The following is a 27,608-nucleotide window of genomic DNA, read 5'->3' as shown; positions in this document are numbered from 1 at the left end:
GTTTTGATTTTTCTAAATATATAACTTTTACTACGTATCTAGACATAGCATATATCTAGATGCATAGCAAAGTTTATGTATCTATAAAAATCAAAACGAATAGTAATTTGGAACGGAGGGAGTGGTACGTACACAATACAAGCCCTAATCCAATTAATAAGTGGATAAATTGATCCCTATGCTCATCCATGTATTTTGGGAGAATGCTAGCCTATTTATTGCCTAGGCCCGCCTCTAGCAAGACGTGACGTCTAATTTGCCTTGTTTTTTACAAAAGGCACGCTATTTGATAGGAAACCTCTTGTACTAGTCAATTCTTCCAATCTTCCATTGCAAAGTGGACCTACGAGGTCAGTGTCAAGCTAGATGTACTTTTGCAATACATGCAATGCAACACGTTGATTATTACGTGATTTTGCGAAATTCAGTTTATTAAAAAAAATACCTCCACAAATCCATTCGTTTGTCCAAACCTGGCCACTCCTGGACCACGAGGACGCCTTAATGGAGTACTTATTACCGAATCAACCAATAACACGACGTTGCTGTCACCGGGAAGATCCCACGGCATATGCATTACGTATAATCTAAACGGAGAGAATCGTATCTACAGTGAAGGGAGTAAACAAGACAACAACATCCCATCTAAGATGAGCACTCGCTCGTGTTAGTTGGAGCTCACACATCGCCACAGGAATTCCTCCATCTTATTCTATCGCCTCGCCTTGTTCCTTTCCTTGGCTTGCCACACCTGATCCACACCACACCTGCTCCCGACTGAACCCCGTGCCGTATCGTATCGATGGGTGCGGTGTGGATTGGGGTTGGATTGCTTCCGCGTCGGAAAGCGTCACGGCGTCCGCTTTACTTCAGGTTTACTGCGGCGCTACGTGACGCGAGCTCGCGAGCTCGTTCACCTGGCACTGGCAGTGGCAGCTGAACCAGCCGCAGCAGGCAGTAGTGCAGAGGAAGTAAAGACGCGTGGACGTGGCGGCGTGAACATTTGAAGGCGAAGCAAGTGCGGTGAGGGCAGAGGGAGAAGGGGGCGACCGACCGTCGGAAGGTGGCTGCGATCGACCCGCCAACCGCCCCCACGCCGCGCACGCACTCTCGCACAGCGCACGCCACTAGAAATTCCAAAACGAGCACGGCCGGCCACGAGGCCGCCCTGCCAGTGCCGGTCCCTCCCTCGCTCGGCTGGTGCTGGCCTGGATCCTCCTCCACACCACGCCGCGCCGCGCCGTAATCTCTCTGCTCTGCTCCCGTCTAGCCCAGTGGCGGTGGTGGTGGAGTGCACAGATCCGCCCATCTCGTACCTGGATTGGCTTTCGTCTTCGCCCATTGCTGTTGGTAAGTAAGCAAAAAGATCCTCTCACTTGCTTTTCTTGGATGGATTCCGTTCCTTGTGCGTAGAGCTGCTCTTGTTCCCATCCCATTCAGATCCAAATCTCACCCTCTCTCCTTCTCCCCGTTCAGATTGCTGCGGCGTATCCATGGTTTGATTACTTTCTTCTTCCTCTTCTCCGGCGCTCAAGATCGACGCCAGCAGGACTGTTGCGTGTTCAGCTGAGTCAGCCACTGGGCCACGCAGATTTAGGATGGCTAGCATCAGCCACCATTGCTGAGCTTCTTCTCCAGTAAAACATTGGATTTTTCACGCCGCCCCAACCTGTAAGTGCCTCACTGACAGCTTTCTCTTTTTCGTGCGCCATCTACTTCTGCAATTTTCGTTGGTCATGAAGAGGGAAATTGTTCGTAGTGCTCTTATGGCGAGCAGCAGTTACGGCTGCTCCTTCAACCAAGCAAGTAGGGATCCGTTGGCCGGGCTAAATTTGTATTGTGCACCGACAATGTCTGCTACTGCAAATGCTCCACCTTTTAATGTTTTAAGGATTGCTAATCCGTTTGGCCCAGTGGGAAACTTGACTTTAATAATCGGGCTGCTTCGGTTGATGTTTTTGGTTGTGCAAATGCAATTGCTTAAAATTAATAAGGGCCTGTTGCCCCTCTGAATATACATGGAGACTTGGCAGAGGACTTTTTTTTATTTGGTCTTCTTCTTGGCGGTTACAATGTAGCTTTCTCCTGATTAGTATGTAGGAGTAGCATTATTACCTGTTCAAGGAACAGTTGCAGCAACGCCTTCTCTGGGACCAGCTCAGCCTATACCGGAATTGCAATCTAGTTAATCGTTATCTTCCATTGGTTCGTGACATGTTCTTATCCTCCACTTGCAGGTACTTGATGATCAAAAGATGTCATCAAACTCCAGTCTAACCGAGTCTCTACATGAGAAAACAATTGTCTTTGGCCTCAAACTTTGGGTCGTGATTGGGATTGCTGTTGGAGCGTCCCTCTTGGGTATTCTTCTCATTCTTCTCATATGCCTCACCATTCAGAGTTGTATCAAGAGGTCACGCAAGCCACTCAATGACCGTCCAACGATCCAGATACCTCCTGCATACAAAGATATCAAGGAAGTGGGGACGGTGGATCAGTTTTCAGCTAATGATTTTGTTGTACATGATGGGCTTCTACTCACTATTCAAAATGAGCCTGAGCCTGTTGAGTCCGTCGATAGAGATGCAGTTCAGTTGGCTCAGGAGGAAAAGTTGAAACAAAGAGAAGAGAACAATCTTTCTGGTTCGTTCCGCATTACAGATGGCTGTGATGTAATTCAGATTGTTTCTTCTGAGGAACAGTCTTCAACACATGCTACTGTCGACTCAGCGCCATTGGCGGGCTTACCTGAATTTTCTTATCTTGGTTGGGGCCATTGGTTCACCCTCAGAGATCTAGAGCTTGCAACCAACCGTTTTGCAAAGGATAATGTGATTGGTGAGGGTGGATACGGTGTTGTGTATCGTGGCAGATTATCAAATGGCACCCCAGTTGCTGTCAAGAAAATCCTTAACAATTTGTGAGCTTTTTCTATAGCAGTTTTTGATCGATGCAGTGACAGTACATGCCTTTACCCTTTTTTGCCTTCTTTCTTATAATAATACGACTGCTTGTCATATGCAGAGGGCAGGCTGAGAGAGAATTCAGGGTGGAAGTTGAAGCAATTGGCCATGTCCGTCACAAGAATTTGGTCCGCCTTTTGGGTTACTGCGTTGAGGGTACTCAAAGGTAAGAACACAGAGACATCATTTGCTAAAATAGGATGTCCTATCCATTAATTCTTTTGATAATAAAAAGAAAGGGAAGTCATAACAGGAATAACTTGATGCATATATGCAACCAGGATGCTTGTGTATGAGTATGTTAACAATGGGAATCTTGAAAGTTGGCTCCATGGGGAATTGTCCCAGTACAGCTCTCTCACATGGTTGGCTCGCATGAAAATTCTTTTGGGCACTGCAAAGGCGTGAGTAACTCCTTAACTGAATATGATCTGATTTGTTGATTATTTTCATTTCAGAAATTCCACTTTGCATCATATTCCCACTCCCAAGATTGTACAAAGTGTGAACTTATTGGATATGTACCATTTAATGTCTAAAGCTAACAAAATGGCAGATCTGATTGATACACATGTTTCAATTGTCGCAGCTTCTTGATTAGTTACTATTCTTACTAGTCACTACATATTATCATCTACACTGCTGTGACCAAAAATAAGTTTGACACGGATCAGCTCTGATTAGATGAAAGGCTGAGACTACGAATGTTTGAAGCAGACTTTGTCACTATCTCGTGGCTCGCATCATTTTTTGTGGGACCACTTATGATTCTTATCGTTTTCTGGGACCATATTATGATTTGCATCATGATTACATGAACTATTTCTGTTTTTATTTGGGATAACATAGCCATCCTCTGTTTGGCCATTGGATAGATCCTATTTTCTTAGCTATTGTGTCACTGGTTGTGAAACATAAATTTGATATAGAGTGCTAAATTTACAGCCTTGCTTACTTACATGAGGCAATCGAACCAAAAGTTGTGCACCGTGACATCAAATCCAGCAATATCTTGATCGACGACGAGTTTAATGCTAAAATATCAGACTTTGGTTTGGCCAAGATGCTTGGTGCTGGTAAAAGTCATATTGCTACACGAGTCATGGGTACCTTTGGGTAAGTTTTTTATATCATCGTATATTTGAGGCACTTTTCCTTTTGTATATTGACCAAATCTTTTCCATTATAATTTTGAGAAAAAAAATGTTGCTACTACATATTAGTTTTACTCAACATTTGTTTTATTCCTTTACAGCTATGTTGCACCTGAGTATGCTAACAGTGGACTTCTGAATGAAAAGAGTGATGTCTATAGCTTTGGGGTTGTTCTGTTGGAAGCTATTACAGGTAGAGATCCAATTGACTATGAGCGTCCTCCAAATGAGGTAATACTTGTCAAATATCCTTTTCCATCTCCAGCATCCTTATTGGCCATTTATCTATTATGAATTGGCATTGTCTTAATTTCTGTAGCAATTGTTAACTATTCAATGCTAACAGCATAGAAGGTTTAGTAACATCTCTTACCAAACAACTGTCTGCGCATAGATCTAGATTGTTGGTGTTTCGATTTTAGGAGAACTTGATGCAGCAGAATGTGCAACAGCTAAAACTCAGAAAGATAAAACAGCCGACCCCCGGGGGGGCTAAAGTAGACAAATGAGTTTCAATCATGATTATAAGGCTTAGCAAAAAAAAATCCGAAGTTGGATTTCATTCAAATGTCAGCTGATCAAGCATCTGGGACACTTCTCAGCATAATGATATAGGCAAATGCATATGGCATCTTTTCTGCCTGCAATCATACTTCATTTTTTTAGTAGAATTTTTCAAATAAATAAAAAATAGCATATGACTAGAATCCCTCATAAAACACTGAAGAAGATAAGGCATCAATTTATAGTTTGCAAACTATTGTATCATTGATAGTCCCTCCATGTTCTAATCCACTGCTGCTCACCTGTAGGTAAACCTAGTTGACTGGCTTAAAATGATGGTTGCCAACAGACGTTCTGAAGAAGTAGTGGATCCAAACCTAGAGAGAAGACCTTCAACAAAGGAGCTAAAGCGTGCCCTTTTGACAGCTCTGAGATGTATTGATTTGAATGCTGAGAAGAGACCTAGCATGGACCAGGTGGTCCGGATGCTGGATTCTAACGAACCCATACCTCAAGAGGTTTGAATTTATTCATTTGATTCCATGTATAACTTTCACAGTACAGATTTATTGGTGAGGGAGGAGGAGGTGGCTGGCGGCCTCCTAGGGTGCTGGCCTATCATGGGCTTTGGCCCATGAAAATACCATTGGGTCATTAATATCCGATTTAAAATTTGGGGATGTCATTAGTTCATTTTTCCATTGTTCATGCCCCACTAAAATAGTTGGTAGATGAACAAAATTTGCATAGCACTAGAATGCTGCACTGGTACCATTATCTTATTTAGCTATCGTATAGACATGTTAGATCAGCTTTATTGAACTTAACATTCAGTGTGACTGATCCGTAGCATTTACCTAGTGAATTGTTGTGTTTTTTAATTAGTGTTACATACAAGAGTAACACTAGTCACTGGATTTCAGGAAAGAAGACACCGACAGAACCGAACCCCTGAGACTTCAGAAACTGAGCCATTGAGGGGCAAGAACAACAGTGGCAGGAGTGATGCCCCTGAGCACGAAGCAAGGCCACCTCGACCTAAGAGTCGAACATTTTCTTCCAAATGAGACAAACAAGAAAAGAAAACAGAAGGCATACTAGGAGATACGATATAGGCAACTGTGGAGTGCGGCACACGAAACACACATTGTGGGAAGCAGGAAATTTCGATACATGACCAATTGATGAATTTCATTCTTGGCTGCAATGGTTGATAATACATTTTTGTGTTCCTTGACACATGTACAGTGGTGTGTGATAGTTGAAGGGTGTATAGTACTAGTAGTTTGTAAAAACTTAAAATGATGAACACGTTCCTACAACAAAAAAAGAAAAAGAAAAAAGAAGATAGGCGTGTGTGGTGGCCGGTGACAGTAACTGTTGTGTGGTTGCTGGTATGAACTACAAAGTGCGAGAGGAGACCAATGTAACCTTGGATATTGCTTGTATTGTATCATTTACTCGAAGAGTATAAAGGGAAGATTGCTATTTTGTGGGCTCCATGTGGATGATTGCTATTTTGTGTCTTGTATCGATGAGTGGACCTGGACCTGGACCTGGTTCAGTCTCTATTGAAGAATCTGCATCACCTGATCAGTTATATGCTGAACGGTAATCATGTCTGGGAAATGTGTTTCTTTTTCTTTTGAGATTATGTCCGGGAAATGAGTTGGGTTGAGAAGTGGTTTTTGGCAATGTCACAAGATGATCGGCATCACACATAAGAAAAAGATTACGTTACCGAGAGAAGGCTCATGTTACCATACCTCCACCCAATCAACTCACTCATACTGCATCTGAAGATCATGTGCTATATAAGTTCAGCAACAAAATCATGCACACTTGCTCGAATACTGCTAATTAGCGAGACAAGATTTGCATTAACCTATTGCGCCAAGTCTAGGATGGATGGGTAGGCGTAGAGGCCATCCAGCCAGCCGTCGGCGATGTACTTGTAGGCGGCCTCGGTCAAGTGGATGCCGTCCCAATGCACATACTTGGACGGGTCGCCGCAGACGGTGGCGTCCGGTGAGCCGCAGGCCGCCTCGGTGTTGTAGTTGTACGGCCCGCCTCCGCCGCAGCACGCCCGGAGAGGCTCCTCGGTGAACCCTGCAAGGCAAAGCCAAACCAACAGTTAACTGCAAGAAGATTACTCACTTTTATATACTCGGTGAATGCTGCAAGGACGCGAGATTCACAGGGGAGATGAAAACGTTGCACACAAGCAAGCCAGCAAGCCAAATTTCCTTGATCAGCAAGAAGAAGCTGCACATATCTCTGTCATAATTCAGTACACCGTGACGTTACATCCATCGCTGCAGTCTGAAAAGCTCAAGGGAACCAGTAACCCCATTTTATGTACTCTGTTTCCAGTGAACAATACACAGGTGAGTGAGTGCTACAACTCTGGTACATTCACGCACATACATGAGTTCCTGAAAATTTTGGGCATTCACCTCTAATTAACTAATTAACATCAGTCATATAACATTTGGGACACTCTCTACGAGACGGAGGGACCGAGGGAGTGGTGGAACTCGATAAAAATCACTACTCCACTTGCATGGTCCTCCTCAATCAACAAGCTTGAAGAATCTTGTTGTGGCAGATAAATCATATACTATTACGAGATGATTCTTCCATTTCGCAGTTGGCACTCGATCAGTAAAAGATTCTCTTTGGCACGGCTCATTTCGGCTTTAGCTTCATCTATTTTGCGCAAATCAAGACAATGTAGCGTGAACCCGTTTTATAAACCGGGTCTAAAATAAACTATGAAGCCGGGTGAAACCAGTTTTTTTTTCTTCACCGGTGAAGCCGTTTTGAGAGAAGCCAAGTGTACCGTGGACTGGCATACCTTAAGATTCCAAAATTTTCGAAGATCGCTAAACTCTTGGAATCACATTAAGCGCTGTCAATGGTACGTGTCCTTGCTTTAGATATCATCAACATGTTTGACCTCGTTAATCTACATGCATATATATGTGCATTGCCTTTATGAACCTTGGTCAGAATTCACGTGCATTGCCACAATGTTTCAACGATGTTGGTTTAATTTAATCTGATGCATCCTACATTTCTACTCTACGCGCCTAACAGCCTAGGAGAACTGAAACTCTTCTAGGCGAAGAATCAGCGAAACAACAGTGACATGTCAGAGGAAAATTGGAGTCGTTAATCAGTACAGAGAAGCGAAATGTGATAAGAAGTGATCGAGAGCTGTGAGCCTGTGACATGTGATAAGCAGGCGACGCTTCACTCACCAAATTTTCTGGGCCGCCGGACGAGGCGCGCCACCGGGCGGTAGAAGTCGGCGTAGACGAGCTTGGTGGCGGGGTACTTGGCGCGCATGTGCCCCACGGCCTCCCGCAGCATCCAGTTGTGGTACTGCGCCAGGCCGTTGAGACGCCGCAGGCACCCCGTCCGGCGGTCGTACTCCGCCGTCGTCGCGTTCCCCGCCTCGCCGGCGCCGCCGTACTTGGCCAGCGCCATCGGCAGGCACCCCGCCGGCAGCGTCCCCGACACCACCACGTACCTCGCTCCCTCCTCCACAAGCCTCTGCACGCGCACGCGAAGAATTCCAAGTCATGTGAATTATGAATCATGTGAGAGCGAGCGAGCTCATCTTTCTCGGCGATCGACAGCGGCGTGGATCGCGATGCGCTTGTGATCCGAGGAATTAACGCGTACGTTGCTGTAAATAAATGGTACCTCGATGCCTCTGCAGATGGCTTTCACGACCTCCGGGACCAAGGACTTGGTCTCCCGGAGGCTCTTGCCGCCGGCGAGGAAGTAGCCGTAGTCGTTGCTGCCGAGCTCGCCGACGACGAACAGCGACCTCGCCAGGCGCTCCCCGCACCCGCCCGCGGCCGCCGCGGTGGTGCCGTTGCAGAGCGACGACCGCTTCTTGAACCTCCGGAACCACGCGATCTGCGCGCGCAGGGAGCTCCGGAACGGTGGCACGCTGGCCGCGTTGTGCCGGAGGAAGAACCCCACGTCCAGCGCCGTGCCGCCGACGATCGCGAAGTTGGCGCCGTGGCTGAGGTCCTGCGGCTGCTGGCGCGACAGGAACGGCGCCAGGAGAGGAAGCTCGAGCGCCTCCGCTGCGCATGCGTGCCAATTAAGAGCGGAGCAGAACAATGGCGGCTGTACGGATCAAGCTAGTTTTGCGCTGGACATGTACACGAGACTGATCGATTTTGTATATGATACATGTGCGTACCGATGAAGTCGATGATGAGGCGGCCGTCGGAGGGGCGGCCGGTGGGGCGGCGGAAGAAGGTCTCGCCGTAGGGGGAGTGGTTGAAAGGGATGGCGGGGAGGCCGGCGGACTGCAGGACGAAGTTGCCGGTGTCCGCGTAGGAGTTGCCGAAGCTGAAGATGGAGTTGAACCTAGAAGGCGTGGCGGCCGCGGCGCCGGTGCAATGTAGATGGGGTGAAAGGACGATGACGGCGAGCGGCAGCACCAGGAGTAGTGGCTCCATGAGTGACACTGACAGACAGTGGAGCTGGAGCGAGAGTGTGCGAGTGACGGATCAATTTGTTTGCTTGCGCCGCAGCGTTCAGGGTGGGAAGGTAGGTGGTCACAAATCTGAGGAACTGTGACTAGCAACTGCCGTGACCAGACTAGTAATGCTCTGAAATTTGCGAAACCTCACATGAGTGTTCTGAACATCTTTACCACCTGATATGTGTTTTGATTTGAAGACTTTCTAGCACCTGAATTTAAATTTCCGTATCACACAGTTTATATTGGAATTGTAGTTGCTTTTAACACAAGTTGTCGAATTCATCGTCTCTGGTGGGTACTCCCTGCAGTCCTGCTGTTTATGTGGTTGGTGTTTAGGGAAATTTTGGCTTGATTTTTAAGTGCAGGCTGACGTGCCACCGCAAGAGTGTAAATTCATCCATTCCTTTTATCATTTGTTCTTCGCTGGTTTCCCCTGTTCACTTCTGAATTCCTTGGACGTTTGGGAATACGTCTATTTCAGATTCTGATTAAATCATGGTAGGATCCATCCCAAAATCGAGAGCCTGCTGCGGAAAAATATCGTGGGTGATGCAGAGGATTCTGGCCCAAGATTGGCATGATGGATGGCTCGTCCCGGGACTCCCAGGCCCATCAATGCCTTTCTCACCTGTTCTATATGTTAGGGTGAGGAGGAAGCACGATGTTAGATTCTAGCGGGTGCAAGATACTTGGGCGATATTTGTCCGCTTGAGGAGGGACGGCGTTTTTTCAGCATTGCTGTATAATCTTTGTTTAGTTTGCTTCTTTAATTTTTTTTCGGCCTAGGCCTGTAACTCTCTTCTCTATTAATTAATACAAGCCCAGCCATCTCTACAGGGCTCGCAATTTAAAAAAATTATATGTTAGGATGTGTTTGGATGCGATGACAGGATGGGACGATCCCCTTTTTTAAGTATTTAGTTTCATCCCTCACAACCAAATAAAGAAGCGGGACGATTCCATCCAAAAAAAATAGGAACGGGATGGTCCCGTCCCACCTCATCTTTTTTTCTTTTGTTTTCACTCTTTTCTCAAAAATAGGGACGGGACAAAAAATAATGGTTGGCTCACCTTTTTCTCTTTTGTTTTCATTTTTCAGAAAACTAGTCTAGATTCTTTGGTACATTATGATTCCTCTCGTTTTGTTCTCATCATTGCAATTGACAACGTGTTGAAACGTGATTCCTTGCGTACAAATTAGCAAATTATGTTTGACAATTGCATGAAGAAAGCTGATTCATTAGGCTTCAGCTCCCTTAGGCCTGGGACCGGGAACGGCCGGGGTCGGGGCCCAACCCCCGTCGATTAACCCGGCGCGGGTTCATTCCCAGCCCACGATGAAATTGGTCTTCGGTTACCCCACTCGAGGTTTCTTCCCCGGCGCATCCCCGGCGAGATCCACTTCCCCTGCCCGGGATTCGATCCATGAGTCAAGAGGTGTGGAACGGATCCTCGCCTCGCGACTCACGTTCCTGCGGCGGAGACGGCTGCGACCTGCGAGGGCAACCGGCGAGAGCGCGCGCAGGTGGCTGTGGGAGCGGCTGTAGGCATCGATGACGGCGACGTGGCAATCTCCCGCGGTGGCTGTTTCCCTCCGATAGCCATATTCTTGGAGGCCCCGGATTTTTTTTGAAAAGAGGAGGCCCCGGATTTTGCCGGGAAGGCCCTGAGGCTATGGTTAAAGTTTCGTATGAATCGGGTTTGATTTGAGTTGTGCCTGTTCGCTTCAGCTTATAAGCCGGTTGAAAAGTTGAAATGGCTGATTTGTTGTGAGAGGAAAATACTGTTTGGTGGCTGATAAACCAGCTGAATAAGCTGAAGCTAACAGTTCAGCTCGTGGATTTTCTTCTTGCTCTATTCATGCGCGCGGCGCTCTGTGTTCCACAGCAGATAGGTGCATCTTGCGTGGAGTCAGGCAGGGGCAGGAGCAAGGAATTAGCTTTGGAGTCTGGTGCATGAGTTTCTTCAGAAGCAGTTGCCTTTCGTTTTCAGAATTTCAGTTCACCAGCTTGCTTGGCTCGATTGCAATTTTCTCAGCTCAGGCTAACGACAGCTCGCCAGTATCTCAGTGCGAATTCGATTTTTCTGTGAAGCCTGCTGCTCCATATTTTCTCTCGGGCCATAAGCAAACAACAGCGGCTAAATTGCATCGGTTACTCGACACTACACAGTTTCGATCGATTCAATTTTCAGTAGGCACTAGCTTTCGATCCTCTCTGTTTTTCTTCTGCAGCTGCAGGGAAAGCTCTTTGCAGGGACTCGTTGGTCTAGATGCTCGTCAACTCTAGACAGCAGGCCTCGGTCAGTTGAGCAGCTCAACAGTCAGCGGCAAACAGGTTCTCATCAGGTAGCACTGGACAGCAATTTTCAGGAGCTCTGTTTTCCTGCGCTGCGTAGAAGTGCAATCCCTGTCTCAAACGAACGCTAAATTTGAAGAGAGGGGTTAGGGAAGGAATCCCCAGAGGGTTTAAGTGACATGAGAGGGATTCACTCAATCCCTCTCTGTATTAGTTCTCCTTAGGGATTTCACCCCTACCAACCGAACAAGGCCTTACTGCTTGCTGCTGGTCAAAGGAAGTCAGGGTGCCAGGCACGGTGCTGGTGCACTGGCGCCAGGAACACGGCGGATACCTTTGCTAATCGATTCGACAAATGAGATGCTGCATCTTTATACTCGAATCATCTTGGTTTCATGCTCTAAGGATTTGGCTTTGGAAGTGGCGGCAAAATCCACTGGAGCACGAGGAGGAGGGCGGCATCACGGCTGCCATTGATGATGTGAATGAGGAGCGCGACGGCGTGCGCGCGGCCAAGAGGAGCGAAGAACGAGGAGCAGGCTGGCCTCTCCGTTTTCTGCGGCGGTGTGCACGGGCGTGGCCATGGCTAGATTCAAACGGGCACAGCACCGAGGCTTCCAGGAGGAAGGGGATGGAAGCCAGGGGCGGCCGGAGACGGGGACGGCGACGGCGTTTTCTGTCTTGCCAAACACCGACCACCCCTTAGGGCTCCGAACACCCTAGATCCACGCGAGCTGGGGCGGGTGCGAGGCAGGCACAACGAAGAAGACGTGCCCAAGAGGCCAAGAGGTGGCCGGCGTCAGGCGGCGCTCCGGCGAGCCGCTGGCGGAGGGTCCGATGGCGATCAGGAATTTGTTTCTAAAAAATACCCCTGAAATGTTTACAAATAACCCCCCTTGGATCGCGATTAATGATCGCGATCCGAATATTTACAAAATACCCCCTAACATTTTTATATTACCCCCTAATTTGGATCGCGATTAATAGTCGCGATCCGATTATTTGTAAAAAGACCCTAAAAATTTCATATAGCCCCCTGGTTCGTGTCGTCTCTCGAAAACCTTGCCGCCGCCGCCGCCGCGGATGCTCCCCGCCGTGCGATTCGGTACCCTGGACCGTTTGCGCTGGCGCCCGCCGCGGAACCTCCTCCCGCGCCTCCTCTCTTCCTCCCTGCCGGAGCCTCCACCGCGCGGCCCTAGGCGGCGGCGCTGCTGGAGCTCCCGGAGGTGGAGAAGGTGCTGCGCGACGTCCGGGCGGGCGACGTTCGCATCTTCCCCGTCGGCGTGGGCGGGGTGCACGGCGGCGCCTGCGCCGACTACATGGTCGTCGCCACAGGCCGCTCCGACTGGCACGTCTGCAACATCGCGCAGGCGCTCCTCTACAAGGCACGTATTCCCCTGAATTTCCTTCCCCCTTCCCTGCCTCCTTCCCCTCGTAGAGGAGCGAAAGGAAGGTTCCTCTTATTGCCTGGGACATCCGCAACCAGCGTAATTCTTGATGATTTATTCTGCCTTGTATTGTAAGATTAGGAACTTGCGAGGTTCTTGGTCAATTTATTCCCATTAGTTCCACCATTTCCTGGATTTTATAAGGATTTCATTCAGCAATCGGATTGAGATTGGTGTAGCTCGAATTTATTGTTTTGCATTCGTGGGAGTTGGAAGTCTTGCTCAATAAACAACCGACTCAGATCATGAGATCAACGAGTCCCCAGGGCAATTCAGGTCCTATGAATTTTGTTTGAGTTGATTTCTGATGTTTCATGTTTGTTGGTCTCGTCTGCTCGAGATCATTCATAAACTATATACTATTACCATATTGTGAGTTGTCAATTTGTCATTGATTCAGAGCCACGTCTCATATTTTCATCCTTCCCACTTTGTGCATTTTAAGTTAGAGAAATTTGCAAAATTTTGTTAAAGCTGCGTAGCATTTATAATAGTCTCTTAATGTATCATCTGATTGATGGCACAAAGCATTATTCTTCTCCCAAATTTTCTGTTGTGCTGCTACAGTGACTATGTTATTAACTGAAATATAGTTATTATGAATGCTCCTCCCTGAACCTTTATCTTATCACTAATGTCGTAAATGTGATTGATTGCTTGTACATTATTCTGGTTTGATAATTTTTCTTTATTTAGCAAGTGAACTCAACTTAAGTTTTGAGTTTTTTGTTACCTTGCTATCTTTCGCTCACTTCCTATCTGTTCCAAAAATCAATCAAGTTTGAATTTCATTAGCAAAGGCTTGACTTTGAGGTTCAACTTCATGCTGGTGTACAATTTTTCTCAAGTTAGAAGTTCAACAGCGGGATTGCAATGATCTTTTTTGTTACTACAATTTGTTTTCCGTTTTATAGACTAGCTGGTCATTAAATTGTTTATGGAGCTTGAAATCATTTTTTGAGAACCTAATTACATTTTGGGGTACAATTTGACCGAAAAAACTATACTGAACATCGAATTCCAGGTGTGCCTGAGCATTAGTTAATGTGATTGATTTGATATCAATGCTACATTTCCAGTGCTCTTGTCTGGATTATACAGCATGATTGAATTGATTTGGTAGCATTATAGTAGTAATCTAGGGAATTGCATAGCAACATAAGAACTAGAAGGCAAAGTTTGATGTTAGTAACATAATATTAAAAAAAATAGAGCATATTGGATACCAAACTTCAGTTTCATGGCTTGTCCTTGTATCATTTCAGCTCCGCACTAGCCAAAGTTGTTCTACATGATTGATTAATGGCGATATTTTACGTGTATAACCTTTGGTTATCTCAGGAAGCATAATCATCCATGCACTTGAAGAAAGGGCAAGAGAAGATTATGATTTAGAAAGCATTTGGTCAAAAGAGGTGTATCATAATACTTCTGTTCAGGTTAGTACACTTATAATTGTGTTTTATTGTTGTTTCCGCAGATGACTGGTATCTTATGTCTCTAATTATTGATTAATGGTATATTATCTTTCTAATTATTGGTTGTCAAGGTTGGTTCCTACTAACTCCACTGAGTACAGTACTTGTCTGAATATTTATTTGATTTGTTTCATGTGGTGAGAATGAAACCTGACAATAGTTTGTCATTGTCCAACCTGAATTGTCTTGAGATTTTAACGCTAGTAATCTTAATGCTTCTTCTGGTAGGATTTTAAATGTGAATAAAATCTGATGTTGCAAGGTGTTCCAGTGTACCTAGGGCTCATGAATTCTATGTAAAACCGTGTTTGTTTCATGCCCATTTTGCTTTGTATGGTGGGAAGATGAGTTGTATGTAAAATCATGTCTGTGTTCGTGTCCATTTCGCTTTGTATAGTGCTTCCTCTAATGGGAAGATGAATTGTATGTAGAATCATGTTTGGTTCGTGTCCATGTAGCCCATCATGGAAATCTGGTGCGTTATGTATTGCCCATGATGGGTCATCCTCCAGAGACAGCGTCAGAGCTACAAGTAGTTGCAGGCCCAACTGGACCCAATGCTTGATCTGATCTTGTGCTTAAGGAGAGTGTCGAGTAAACAATAAAACTGATCCATACAGTTTAGGAAAACAAGGTGGTGTCATAGGTCATATCCCTTCGTCTTGTACATGTAGAAAAGCAGAAGAGAAGAGAAAAGGAAAAGTAGAATACGGTCCTGATACATTGGTACGAAACCAGCGTTAGCAAGGACGCGACACGACACGACACGACACGAGGCTCGTGGCGGCGTGCGGAGCCGGAACCGCTTCGTCGAACGAAGCCAACCCATCCGTCCGCCTCGCGGCGAGGCACATTTAACGCGGCCGCCCTCCCGCGAGAAACGGGCGACGCAGGCGGGGAGGCAGGCGGGCGCGTCCATCCCAGCAACCCGTGACGGCTTGTCTCGGGGCGGCGCCGCGCACATGCGCCGTGGCGCAAGCGGCGAAGCAGCGCACGGCGTCCGTTCTCACCACCACCCAGGCTGCCACCCCACCCATCCCCCATCCGATCGCGGCGCGGCAGCCACCGCGATCCATCGGCGCGCGCGTCGAGTCAAATCCCACCCCGCCGGACCTGGGGCCGTTTTACGTACCAGCGCGGTGGTGGCTCGCCGGGACGGTCTGCCCGTCTCTCGGCAACGGAGTAACTGCGCATCTGGAATTCGGGGACTGCGTTACGCTGTTTGGCCATCGCCACGGTCAAGCAGTCACGGCAAAAGCGCTTTTCTGCGCGCCAGCCAGCCCGGCTTCGCTTGCATCGCATCACCTCTGCTCTCGTACTCTGGTCTGGTCCCTTGGCATATGTGCGTTGCTTGTTGCCGCACCCTTGTCTCTCTCTTCGGTACGCCTCCGGCCTCCGCACGCAGTTTCGTTCTCTGCTAGGCCGATGCCGTGAGCAATCTTGGAGGGATCGTATCGTGTATTTGTCACGCACGAGTGCCTGACGCCGAGAGCTCTTGTCCTCGCCTCGGCCGCCACCGACCTATCCGTTTGCAGAGATAAGAGACGTAGTACGCGTCTTGAGCTTGAGTGCGACGAGCACTTCTTGTTCGTACTTCCTACAAGAGGTATTGCTGATCATGCGCAAGCTCGATCGTAGATTGCAAGTTATCACTGACTCCTGAGTCCTGAACCATCACCAAAACAGTCTGTTGTTTCTTCATTGCTCCCTCTATGCCCAAACAAGAAGAGTAGAGAGTATTACACTGCGCTGCACGGCACGGGCAGCAACACCAAAAACGCTCTCGCTCGGTTGTATTCGACAGGGGGCACCAGCACAAGCAGGTAAAGAACGAGAGAAACAGAAAACCTAAGCGATCGATTTTTACTCCGATCCCCGAATATACATAAACGAATGGCATATTAGCAGACCTCTCCCTCCACAGTCCACTCTCTCTGCGCGACACCATCGGCATGATCAGTCAGTCGACCATGTCCTCGCGGACGACGGTGGCGAGCGGCGGGTGCGCGTAGGGTCCCTTGAGCCAGGTGTTGGCGATGAAGCGGTAGGGCGCCTCCGTCAGGTGGATGCCGTCCCAGCTCACGTGCGCGTCGGGGTCCTCGCACGTCGTCGACCCGGGGAGCCCGCAGGAGGCGCTCATGTTGTAGTTGTAGGGGCCGCCGCCGCCGCAGCACGCACGGAGGGCGCCGCGCTTGTAACCTGCAAATGCATTGCAAGTTCAGCACTTCAGCTTCAGCGGATGAGGTAATCGGATCGGATCAGATCCACCACCCGGAGTTAATTCCAAGACAACTCGCAGCGCCGAGCTGGCCTGGCCATGGAATGGAAGCACCGGGCAGTCGATACGGCGTACGGAACAGGCTGTGCCGGGATCCCATGGTAGGTGAGCTCGATCACGCCGATGTTGCTCTGCCCACCACCAACTGAACTGACACCACCGGCCAGCCGCATCGCGCAATCCGGAGCCATCGCTCTCCCTCCCCTGGCCCCCTTGGAGCACCACCACCACCACGCCGCCTCCTCTGCCGGTCGCATGACACCACTAGTTGCCGAGGACCAGCCTCGGCGAGAGATCCTCGCGCGGAAGGCCACGGCCAGGGCCAGCCGCCAACTGCAACGCAACAAGGGAAACACACGCACAGGGAGACGGAGACCCATCCCACACCCAGACACCCATTGCTACCCCACTACTACTGCAGCGCGTACGCGTACGATGCGAGAGCATCCCCCGCCTATCGCGGCGGAGAATTGCTTGCTTTGGTTGGCTTGGCTGCCACTGCCACTGTTTGATCTACCACCGGAGAACACAACGCGACGGAACACTGCAGCTGACCACTGTGCCGCCCGGTGGCTGCTAGCTACTAGCTCTGAACGTCTGAAACTGCATACCCAGGACATGGCTCAGCGCGGCACCAGCCACAGCCAGCCCTGGGACTGCTCCGAAACCAACGCCTCCCCTGCATCAAATAAAGGCGCCCGGTGCTCTGCTCGTGCCAGAACAGAGCACATGAGGTAGATAGATATTCCCCTGTTTCTCACTCTACTGTTGCAGAGGCCGCCATGCCCATGATGAATTGAACTGTCTGCGAACCAAGGAAGAAAGAAAGAAGGCGGCCGGCAAGGGAACTGACCGTAGAGGTGCGGCGTGCGCGCGAACTGGATGTATGGCGTGTAGTAGTCGGCGTAGACGATGCGTGCCTCGGGTCGCCGCCGCTGGAGCCGGTCGAGCGCGATCCGGAGCATGGCGTTGTGGTAGAGCGCGACGCTGTTGTACTTCTTGAGGCACCCGGTGCGCGGGTCGTACTCGGACCGGTCCTCGGACGGGTACATGGTGAGCGTGATGGGGATGCACCCGGCGGGGAGGTTGCCGGGCACCACCACGTGCCGGGCGCCCTCGTCGAGGAGCCGCTCGATGCCCCGCACCAGCGACGACACCACCGCGGGAACCATCGTCTTCACCTTCTCCAGGGACCAGTCCGCCTTCCACGCGAAGCTGTAGTCGTTGCCGCCGAACTCGCCGAACACGAACAGGGCCTTGGAGAAGAAGGCGCGGCACTCCTCGGGGTCGGAGCAGATGGTCTGCTTCACCTCGTCGAACCACTGCAGCTGCACGTTCATGGAGGTGTTGAAGGGCGGGATGCTCCACACGTTGTTGTCCTTGAAGTACTTGAGGTCCAGAGCCGTCGCGCCCATCACCGCGAAGTTGGCGCCCTGGCTGAAGTTGGTGCCCTTGTTCGCCGACGGGGGGAGCAGGGGGAGGCCGAACGCCTCGGCTGCCGAATCGATGGAGTTGTCAGTGAGTCAATCCGGCTTGCATCCGCGTAACGAACAAATCCATCGATCGACCGATCGGTCAATCAATCGAAGAAGACGACTAGACTCACCGAGGAAGTCGATGACGAGGCGGCCGTTGGAGCAGCGCGCGTACGGCGGCGGGAACTTGGGCATGTTGGGCAGCTTGCCGGAGTTGATGATGACGAAGTTGCCCGTGTCCGAGAAGGAGTCGCCGAAGCTGAAGATGGCATTGTAGTACTGCGGCAGCGCCTCGCCGGCCACGCCGGCGGCCAGGCACAGCAGCACCAGCACGCACGCCGGCGGCACAAAGCCGCTCCTCCTCGCCGCCATGGCCACCAACTGACGGACCTGCTTAGTCCTCACCAATGAGAAACCAACGGTGTGAAAGAAAGAGAAGGGACTGAAGGAGATGGTGGGCAGCAAGCAAGCAAAAAGCAGGCAGGCGCTACTGCACTACACGCTGCTTAGGGGATTGGGGATTGGATTGTTATATAGCAGGGGCACATGGATTACACCTTACAAGGGTGCTGGTAATTATGCCTCTGTTTGGTTGTTTATGGGGCCCTTTTCCTAATTTTTTTTTCCATTTTTTTCTCTCTCTCTCTCTCCCTCTCTTCCAATGGTGGATGGGCTCTGAACTGTAACGGAGCATGGATGGCGATGAGGAATGGAAGGTTTGTTTGGGTGACTTTGATGGGAAGGCAGCTGGGGAGTAGTGGGTGCTGGACATGGCACACATGCCTTGCTTGCTTGCTTGCTTGGTGGGTTGGGTGACTTCTCCTCTGTGCAGGGCCGGCCTCCTGTGTCATCTCACCTGGGGACACCCATCACTGCCAACCCGAATGTATTGGGGACACCCATCACTGCCAACCCGAATGTATTAGGGGGTGTTTGCTTCTCTAGTCACTTCTAAAATTCCTATCACATGGAACGTTTAGATACTAATTAGGAATATTAAATATAGATTAATTACAAGACCAATTGCACAGATGGAGACTAATTTGCGAGACGAATCTATTAAGCCTAATTAGTCCATGATTTGACAATGTGATGCTACAGTAAACATATGCTAATGATGGATTAGTTAGGCTTAACATATTCGTCTCGTGAATTAGCCTCCATATGTGTAATTAGTTTTATAATTAGCTCATATTTAGTCATTCTAATTAGCCTCCGAATATTCGATGTGACATGAATTTTAGTCCGGACTAAAGATAAAAAAAAAGAACGGCTGGAAGAAGGCATATATAAAATGAGAAGGATTATAAATAAATAAAAAAGTGCAAGAAGATCAGATGGTGGCAGCAACTGAATTTCCACGGACATCTCTGAGGGGAAAAAAATGCACAGCGTGATTCTCCACACACACACATCTCCGATGAATAGCCCCACCCAACAATTCATTCTGTTGATCTCCTAGCAAAAGAAAATCTTTTTATCACCCTGTGGGTATTATTAGGACGCGATAGATAGCGAAAAGGGGAATGTGACCAAGCGAGATTCTAAGGTACGCGCAATTACTATGAGCTGTGCGTCGGTGTATGGTGGTTTAATATTCCTCTTGCCTCATATACTAGGTGGTACGATTATCTACCACTATTTAAGGTATATTAATGGCATGCAAATGTCTTTACTAATAGAAATGGAGCACAATCTGGTGCAGTTCGTTCAAAATAAAATATCATGCAAATGGAAAAGCGACGTGCATTCTAATAAAAAAAGTTCATACTAGGAATTTGGATTTTTGTATTCAGATTTTAAAGAAATTAATATATTGCATTTTAAATTATTTTTCAATCAGTTCAGATTATAAACACAGAATTGTATTTTAGATAAATTTATGAATTAACTCACGCATTGCAAATTATATTTATTTCGTTTGATGAAGATTTCTTCCAATAATTTCCAGTATACCTACACGCACGACCTATTTGTACGACCGCGTTACAACTAGGAGATCAATCAGATGGTCAGTGATAGCTAGGGTTGTACGTGAGGTGTCATCTCCCATTTCGCAATCTGTATTTGCAATGATTTGGTGTATAATATTAATATAGAGATGTTGTCTCTCTTGCACTAAAGAAGGAAGTGTATTATCTCCAATGTTAATTGCCTTATCTGTCACGATGTCAGAGAAGTGGGGGCTACTACGTAATACAGGAGATTTTCTCCTTGCATGTTTGTTTTGGGATGTTGTGCATGAATGTCACTAGTGTTTTGTTTCGGCAATTGTTAGTATAGTCAAAGGGAAGCAAGGAGGCATCCTGGGCTCCTGGCATACATACATACATACTTGATGAGCACAACTAGCGTAGAGGGGCACCACTAACTGATAATTAAGGTAAGGTACGGTAGACGACGGTAGCATGTGCCCTCAGATAGCCGCGGAGAAGGAAACCATAGCAGCTGGAGATCCGATTCGGCCATCGCCATCACCATCAACAAGCTGCTAGGCACGCACGATCGTGCAACGGAGCTAGCTAGTACGTACCAAGCAGTTCCCACCACCGGCCCGTGGCGTCGACGCCTAACCGCCTGCAGAATCCAACAAACGCAAACACACAAAAGGATCAGGATGCCATGTATCCGCGCCGCGCATCCGTTTGAGCCGCTTTTGCCCTGTTGTCTCGGTGCTTTTATTTCCTGCCGGAGCACCGGCCAGCGCTCGCGCACACGTTGTTACCGGAGAAAAGCCGGCGGTGTGCAGGGATGCCATGCACGGGGGGCCAAAGCGGCCACCACGATCGACTCCGCCGGGGAGATTCCGGTTGGTAGGAGCGGACAAGACAAAGGGAGGGGAGCACGCAAAGGTAACCGCGGCGCGCGCGCGCATATGATTCTCCCGGCCGGCCCGTCCTCGCGGCGCAACGGCTCGCTAACCGCAACTTGTCGTGAGATCACTGCTCGCTGCTGCGATGTGGACCGGGGAATTGCATTGGTTAGGTTATTCTGTTTGCTGATGCGCCGCTGCTCCTGATCGGATGGCTGGGGTGACGACATGTGCGGGGCACTGGAGAGCGAGTGCGAGTGGATTGGGGGATCAGAACGTTAGTGCTGTCAGGTACGGTGAACCTTTTGTTTAATTTTAAAACCTAGTTTTGGAACATGGGAATTTTCTCACAATTCCTGGGGGAAACATATAGGAGTACTGTACTGTTTGGTGACCGTTGGTACGACGTACGTGGTACAGGGACAGGAAGCGTTTGTTTGGCGTGTTACAAACTTTGTAGACCGCTGTAACTGGTCTGACATGATCCGGTCAAAGCCATCGCCGATCAAAACTAGAGGAAGTTGCAGCACCGATCCACGCTGATGACTGATCGATCTGCAGCCGATCGGGTGACTGACCGTAGTTTGCTGGGCGCGCGGCCCTCGTCCCCAGCGCCGGTGAACCATTTTCCTAGTGATCACTCGCATCGCATCGCATCGCATCACCCGGCTCGGCAGCTACAAGTCTAGGACAGGCGCATGGACTTTGCCGAGAATGGGCATTTGATTTGGAGCCCCGAGTTCTCGGTTCCCGCGCGCGCGGCCACCACCATCGCACTGATCGCAAGACCCCGCATTCCGTGGCGACTAAATCTGCTTGTTTATCGCGCCCCCCGGGGAGGTAATCGAGCTCATTAGCGCGTGCATTAATGGGCGCCGCTGACGGATTGCTAGCTCTCGCGAGGGCGACCCCGGAGGAGTGCAACTTGCGTTCCAGCCGTTTTGTGCGCCATGTAGCTGTTGCTATCGCAATCAAAAGCGAGCATGTGCCGCCTCCTCACACTACATGCCTATGTCCAACTGCACACCAACGTTCTTTTTCAAAAAAAATGTCTCTTTCTTTTCTCGACTTATCTAGACCGGGGATTCGATCCGTCAGCATGCCCGCTTTTAACGTGATTCATTCTCGAAGGGGAAAAGGTGGCTAATGATGCGATCCCTTGGCCCTCCTCGCTAACTAACGTCCATGATAAGGTTAAGTGCGCGTCGCAGTAACGCACGCAAGAGGAAGAAAAAGGTGGTGGCCAGTGGCCAGTGGCCAGCGACTAAAAGTTGGGAATGGGTGATCAAAAGGCATGTCAACCACCGGTGTCCCGGTGGTCACTGTTGTGGATGTTTGGCTAAGGGGTTAAAGTTTAGTCCTATCACATCGGATGTTTAGTACTAATTAGGAGTATTAAATATAGTCTAATTATAAAACTAATTATACAGAGGGAGTCTAATTCGTGAGATGAATCTATTAAACCTAATTAGTTCATGATTTGACAATGTGGTGTTACAGTAACTATTTGTTAATGATAACTTAATTAGGCTTAATAGATTCATCTCACGAATTAGACTAAAAGTTCTGCAATTAGTTTTATAATTAATTCATGTTTAATTCTATAAACGTCTGACGTGCTCCTGTTATCAAACACCCTGAGCTCCAGTGCTGCGTCGGCTTTTGCCGTTCCAAACATCGAACAAAACTACGGTTCGTCTCCCCATGTATAAACAACGTTTCGCGGGACCCACCAACAGAATAAAAAACCTTCCCCCAGCCCAGCGTCCTTCCTCCTGGTTGTGGTTGAGCACTGAAAGCGGAGAGCTGCATGCGCGCGCGTCCGTGCGAGGAGAAGAAATAATTGATATTTTAGCTGCTGGGTTGGACTTCTCTTCGGAGGAGGTCGATGCCCACTATGTACACCAAACATCGATGCCCACGATGTACATTGTTCGATTTTGAGATACACTGGAGCTGCCATGGAGATTGGAGAATCGACCGGCGTGGTGTGTGTTCCAGCTGCCTTTCTTACCATTTTCACGGCATGTTTGCTCACATTTCGTTGCTTCACTTGAGACATCCATCGCGCCACAGTAAATGTAGTATTCGTCTCTGCAACAAGGAGCCGTGGTCTATATGTCAGGAAACTTTTACACTGTCATGGTGTCGCAGGGAATTCAAACATCACACTAACCGCACAACCATGTCAATTGGACCGAGAGAAGTACTACTGTTACAGCAGTGCTGCAAGCACGGCATGGATGAACTCAGCATGATGCAGGTTCGTAAGATTTTCCTGTCCTGCCCGCAGTCATTGCTGCTAGTACTCATCATTAGCTATAATCATCATGGGACGAAACCAAACGCCAAAAAGGAAGCGGTGGGGTTGCTGCTCTCGCAGTGGAGCGTTGCATTCATCGATTTGGACGTGCGATGAAATCAAGCGCGCCCAATTGGCCGATCGATCCCGAAGGCGCAGCAGCAGGTTTCCCAATGCCCATGATGCATGGTTCCGTCCGACCGGTGAAGCAACTGAACTCATGGTGAGCAGTAGTCCTGCAGCTGGGCAGTTGCATAGGAGTCCTCGCGCCAAAGGACACGAGGAAGAGGAAAGTTCCAAGACGGGAGGCGTGCAGAGATTCCTGGTGTCAGCTTCGGATACCCAACACATCCCTCCAGAAGGACACATGCCGTTTGCCGGACGCTTGCATGTACGCGTAGCACTGGTCCAGGTGGCCGCTGGCAGCTAGGCGATCCAGCGTGCGTGCGTGCTTGCTTGCTAGGACTAGGAGCAATCTGGGCAGGGTACTCCCTGGCAGAGTCAGGCGATCACGTACTGCAGCCTTCCACCGGCGGCGCCTTCGCCAGCTCTGCACGTACGTACCCGCTTAGCTGCTGGGCTGGTCCCCCTGGAAATGCCACGCACGCACGTTGCATCAGTATCGCTGCGAGCTAGCAGGTCTCCTCTCTTTCTTTTTTTTTTCCTTCTCCTTTTCTTTAGTTGGTTGATGATTGGGAGGGAGAGGGGACGGGACAGAGTGCGGCCTGCGGGTATGGTGGGTGGCTAGGCAACGGCCCTGCCGGCCGGCGGGCACAACAGCATGGCGACCACCTGGCCCCCGTCAAACACGTACATGCCCCCCGCGGCCTCCAACCGCTGGGCGCGCCGGCCCGGGTGACTGAGACTGACTGATGGGAGGCAGCCCAGCCAGGCCCCTGCACGCTTGGTCGGTGTCCTGCTCGTTCCCGTGCGTGCCTGTGCCTGCGGTGGAAAGCTTGCCACGCCACGCGCACGGCTGAGGCTGAGCCGATAACGCATCCTCAAACTAGGTGCTTAAAAGATGGTGCTCCTCCCAACAGTGTAATCGCATCGAAGCTCTGCATCGATCGATAGGCTAACATGACCGTACGGTGCTTCCAGGTCCATGGATCGTGTGCGACGATCAAGCTATAATACTACTGCGGAACCGGCGGGTTTAGCGCCCCAAGAAATTCGATCCATCCCCCGGTAAACGGATGCTAGCTTCTGCTTGGGGTTGGGGGGGCGATCTGAGATCTCCTGGCCTGGCCGCGCTGAATCTCGAATGCATGGCGAGAGATTCCTTCCTGGATGCATTATATGGTACCTACAGCTTAGTATACTGATCTGATCACAGTACTACACGAAGACAAGTCATGCATATTCTGGCTACTCTAGCTTTTCCACATTTGTTAATTTTGTTAGTGGTCAGGTCAGGCGCCATGGCAAACAATGATAACCAAGGTATTCAGCTCCAGCTCATGCACATCGATGTTTGATCCGACAAAAGTCAAAGCACTCGACGTTGTGGTAAGCACGTCGGTCGTAGCCCCTCTGATCGAACAAATTCTTTTTTCCTACCTGTCACCACTGAAGAACACTCCGTTATTTTTCTCATGTGATTTTGCTGCAAGGAGAACACTCCTGTAAGTCTGTAACCCAGTACACAACTTTTACATGTAAAAAACTGCAAACTGAGCTGATTACACTCTGTTGTTGTGCTTTAGCTGCTCGACCTTTTTCTTTTTTTTTAACGAACGGTAAGGGATTTGTCAAATTTTTATTAGAAGAACAAATAAAAAGGGAGATCCCCCGAAAGGGGCAACCAACTGGCGGCCCACCAACGACTTGCCGCGCACCGACGAACAAAACAACACCACAGACAAACAACGACTAACAACACACACTGTCAAATGTCAACGACAGAAAAACCAAAAAACAAAGGCTCACTACTCTGAACAAAAGAAACTACTAGTTTGGTTGCTGCGCCGCCTGTTGTTGTGTCACCAAGTTGAACCGTTGAACTTCTTTAGTGAGGTATGCTACTTCCTCAACTATTTTGTATTCCTGGTTAAAAGTCCGCCGATTTCGTTTTTTCCAAACGTTCCACCAGAAGAAGACCATGAGGCCGTCAAAGGTCGATCTGTGCTGTTTTTCCACTTTTACTCTACACTTTTCCCACCATCCAAGGATCGAAGCTGTCCCTGAACTTGGAGGGAGGTCAGTCAGGTTAAACCATTGCACTAGTCGTTCCCAGACTTGTCGCGTGAATGTGCAATCTTTACATAGGTGCGTCAGTGATTCAGGTTCCGAAGTACAAAATTTGCACAGGGGGTTATGAGGCCATCCTCTCTTCTCCAAATTGTCGGTTGTCAAAATGTTTCTATGCAGCAGGATCCATGCTGAATTCCTGCCTCTTAAATAAAAGCATGCTGAATTGCTGCTTCTGATTAACTTTTAAGTTTTAACCACCACTAGTTCACAGAAAGGGCGTTGAATTTTGCTGCCATGTTCCATGTGTGAGGGATAGATCCTCAGTATCCGTAAGGAAGGAAGAAGACGGACTTCTACTAGGATTCCTATATAATCCTACTAAGACTCCTACCTTATAACCGACTAGTAATCCCGCCCCCTGAAGTATACAAAGGAGGGTAGGGGTCCCTAGATTGGTAGGAGAAGACCTCATAGAACCACAACAAAGGACCAAATCCTCAACACCAAACAACACCCAAGCGAAGGGCGGAATATACAACACCCCAAACAGAACGTAGGATATTACGCTACTCTGACGACCTGAACCTGTATAAATTCGTGTCTTGTGTCCTCGCTTTTACCTTCGAGTTTCTGATCTCAACGAGCCCCACAAACCAAAATACTTCCTCGGGCACCCCCTCGGTAGGTTGTTGGGTATAAAACACCGACATCTGGCATGGCATGCCAGGTAGGGGTGATCGTCGAGATCATCGGGCGATGAAGGATCTCATCAAGATCAATCTACTCTACAAGACAAGAACGTTGTTCTCCCATCTGATCGACGACTCGATGTGCAACTGCGTCGGAGTCCGAGATGAAGTCACCGGATAGGCTAATTCCGAGCTAGCATCTGTTCTCGCCGAATTGGAATTCGAAACGGAGTGCGGAATGGTGCAATTTACCTGCCGCTGATCATCTCCAAGCATCAAGATCGAGATGGAATAGAATTGGACGGCGTCACGACGGAATTCTACAGGGAGTCGATTTCGTTAGTGAAGTCCGAATCGGAGACCAGCTTTGTTGATCGGAGACGGAAAAGCATGCCAAGTATCAAAATAAAGAAACAGATGTAGGCGTTTTATACCCGGCAACCTACCGAGGGTATCCTGATGTAGTAGATTGTTTGGAGGGGGATCGCCAGATCTGGACTTGATGGTAAAAGCAAGGACACAAGACACGGATTTATACAGGTTCAGGCTGCCAGAGTAGTGTAATACCCTACATCCTGCAGGGCGTAATATACAACACCCCAAACAGGACGTAGGGTATTACACTACTCTGGCGACCCGAACCTGTATAAATACATATCTTGTGTCCTCGTTTTTACCATCAAGTTCCAGATTTGACGATCCCCCACCAACCAATCTACTATCTCAGGATACCCCTCGGTAGGTTGTTGGGTATAAAACACCGACACCAGTCACGACGACAAGAGCTGTCGAGTACTGTACACATGTTTGGTGCCAACTACCAAAAGTATATATAGGCCATGTTTAGTTACCCCCAACTCCTAACTTTGATACTATGCAAAAAGAAGATTCCCCATCACATCAAACTTACGGTACATGCATGGAGTACTAAATGTAGACGAAATTAAAAACTAATTGCACAGTTTTGTTGTACTTTGCGAGACGAATCTTTTGAGCCTAATTAGTCAATATTTGAATAATAATTCACAAATACAAACGAAACGCTACAGTGTGCTACAGTGCTGGCACAGTAATTTTGCACCTCCCAAATTTGCCAACTAAACAAGCCCATAGTACTTATCACAGTGGCCACTCACTCACTCACACGCACACACAGCGACACCCACACGGTTGTACATGTACAGTGAGTATTTGTACACACGTTTGGTACCAGCATGACCACTGCACAACTCCAGTTTGCACTGCACACCTGCAGTGAGAAGATTGGGGTTCAGGACACAGGTCCACTGCCTGAATCGCTGCATGTCGAGCTGCCCTGAATCGGCCTTGTCCTACTGCTGCTCAGTGCTCAGCTCACCACCAACCGATGGTCCCTTCTGACCTTTTCACTGTTCGGTCCCAAAAAAGAGCTGCACTTGTACATGCATGCCATTGCCAGAGAATCTAATTCACCTTCGCTTCTACGCAACTCCAGCTGTACTTGGCCATGATCATTCCAAGCTCTA

General features: G+C 48.8%; 4 protein-coding genes across 4 annotated transcripts; 2 read left to right on the top strand and 2 right to left on the bottom strand.

Annotated features, from left to right (window-relative positions):
- The first annotated feature begins 1,094 nt into the window (after positions 1–1,094).
- LOC117849477 (probable receptor-like protein kinase At5g18500) lies at positions 1,095–6,109 on the top strand. Its single transcript, XM_034731040.2, has 9 exons — positions 1,095–1,350; positions 1,477–1,671; positions 2,238–2,920; positions 3,025–3,129; positions 3,245–3,367; positions 3,909–4,079; positions 4,219–4,348; positions 4,930–5,139; positions 5,545–6,109. Exons 3-9 carry the CDS (start codon positions 2,256–2,258, stop codon positions 5,686–5,688), a joined length of 1,548 nt encoding a protein of 515 aa, XP_034586931.1. The 5' UTR covers positions 1,095–1,350; positions 1,477–1,671; positions 2,238–2,255; the 3' UTR covers positions 5,689–6,109.
- A 244-nt stretch (positions 6,110–6,353) lies between these two features.
- Positions 6,354–9,358, bottom strand: LOC117849478 (GDSL esterase/lipase At5g45910). The gene is made up of 4 exons (XM_072292581.1): positions 8,844–9,358; positions 8,333–8,724; positions 7,885–8,179; positions 6,354–6,730 (listed from the first exon to the last, which is right to left on the bottom strand). The coding sequence occupies exons 1-4, from the start codon at positions 9,103–9,105 to the stop codon at positions 6,507–6,509; spliced, it is 1,173 nt and encodes a 390-aa protein (XP_072148682.1). The 5' UTR covers positions 9,106–9,358; the 3' UTR covers positions 6,354–6,506.
- Positions 9,359–12,010: 2,652 nt separating this feature from the next.
- On the top strand, positions 12,011–14,865 carry LOC117850234 (protein Iojap-related, mitochondrial-like). The gene is made up of 3 exons (XM_072292283.1): positions 12,011–12,106; positions 12,628–12,813; positions 14,202–14,865. The coding sequence occupies exons 1-3, from the start codon at positions 12,011–12,013 to the stop codon at positions 14,358–14,360; spliced, it is 441 nt and encodes a 146-aa protein (XP_072148384.1). The 3' UTR covers positions 14,361–14,865.
- Positions 14,866–16,028: 1,163 nt separating this feature from the next.
- Positions 16,029–18,808, bottom strand: LOC117850233 (GDSL esterase/lipase At1g28580). The gene is made up of 3 exons (XM_034732040.2): positions 18,239–18,808; positions 17,486–18,127; positions 16,029–16,553 (listed from the first exon to the last, which is right to left on the bottom strand). Exons 1-3 carry the CDS (start codon positions 18,477–18,479, stop codon positions 16,315–16,317), a joined length of 1,122 nt encoding a protein of 373 aa, XP_034587931.1. The 5' UTR covers positions 18,480–18,808; the 3' UTR covers positions 16,029–16,314.
- Positions 18,809–27,608: the final 8,800 nt, after the last annotated feature.

This window comes from Setaria viridis, chromosome 3, assembly GCF_005286985.2.
Source record: "Setaria viridis chromosome 3, Setaria_viridis_v4.0, whole genome shotgun sequence".
NCBI lineage: Eukaryota > Viridiplantae > Streptophyta > Magnoliopsida > Poales > Poaceae > Setaria > Setaria viridis.
Note: the sequence above shows the minus strand (reverse complement) of the source record. Positions and strands in the feature narration are given on the sequence as shown.

Coding starts and splice junctions, on each gene's coding strand:
- LOC117849477 (XM_034731040.2), top strand. CDS start 2,256: ATGTCATCAAACTCCAGTCTAACCGAGTCTCTACATGAGAAAACAATT. Junction 3,130..3,244: donor TGCGTTGAGGGTACTCAAAG/GTAAGAACACAG, acceptor ATATGCAACCAG/GATGCTTGTGTATGAGTATG. Junction 5,140..5,544: donor ACGAACCCATACCTCAAGAG/GTTTGAATTTAT, acceptor ACTGGATTTCAG/GAAAGAAGACACCGACAGAA.
- LOC117849478 (XM_072292581.1), bottom strand. CDS start 9,105: ATGGAGCCACTACTCCTGGTGCTGCCGCTCGCCGTCATCGTCCTTTCA. Junction 8,725..8,843: donor CCTCATCATCGACTTCATCG/GTACGCACATGT, acceptor ACGCATGCGCAG/CGGAGGCGCTCGAGCTTCCT. Junction 6,731..7,884: donor CCGGCGGCCCAGAAAATTTG/GTGAGTGAAGCG, acceptor TTTGCCTTGCAG/GGTTCACCGAGGAGCCTCTC.
- LOC117850234 (XM_072292283.1), top strand. CDS start 12,011: ATGGCTAGATTCAAACGGGCACAGCACCGAGGCTTCCAGGAGGAAGGG. Junction 12,107..12,627: donor GGACGGCGACGGCGTTTTCT/GTCTTGCCAAAC, acceptor GCGCGGCCCTAG/GCGGCGGCGCTGCTGGAGCT. Junction 12,814..14,201: donor CGCAGGCGCTCCTCTACAAG/GCACGTATTCCC, acceptor TTACGTGTATAA/CCTTTGGTTATCTCAGGAAG.
- LOC117850233 (XM_034732040.2), bottom strand. CDS start 18,479: ATGGCGGCGAGGAGGAGCGGCTTTGTGCCGCCGGCGTGCGTGCTGGTG. Junction 18,128..18,238: donor CCTCGTCATCGACTTCCTCG/GTGAGTCTAGTC, acceptor TCGATTCGGCAG/CCGAGGCGTTCGGCCTCCCC. Junction 16,554..17,485: donor GCGCACGCCGCACCTCTACG/GTCAGTTCCCTT, acceptor ATGCATTTGCAG/GTTACAAGCGCGGCGCCCTC.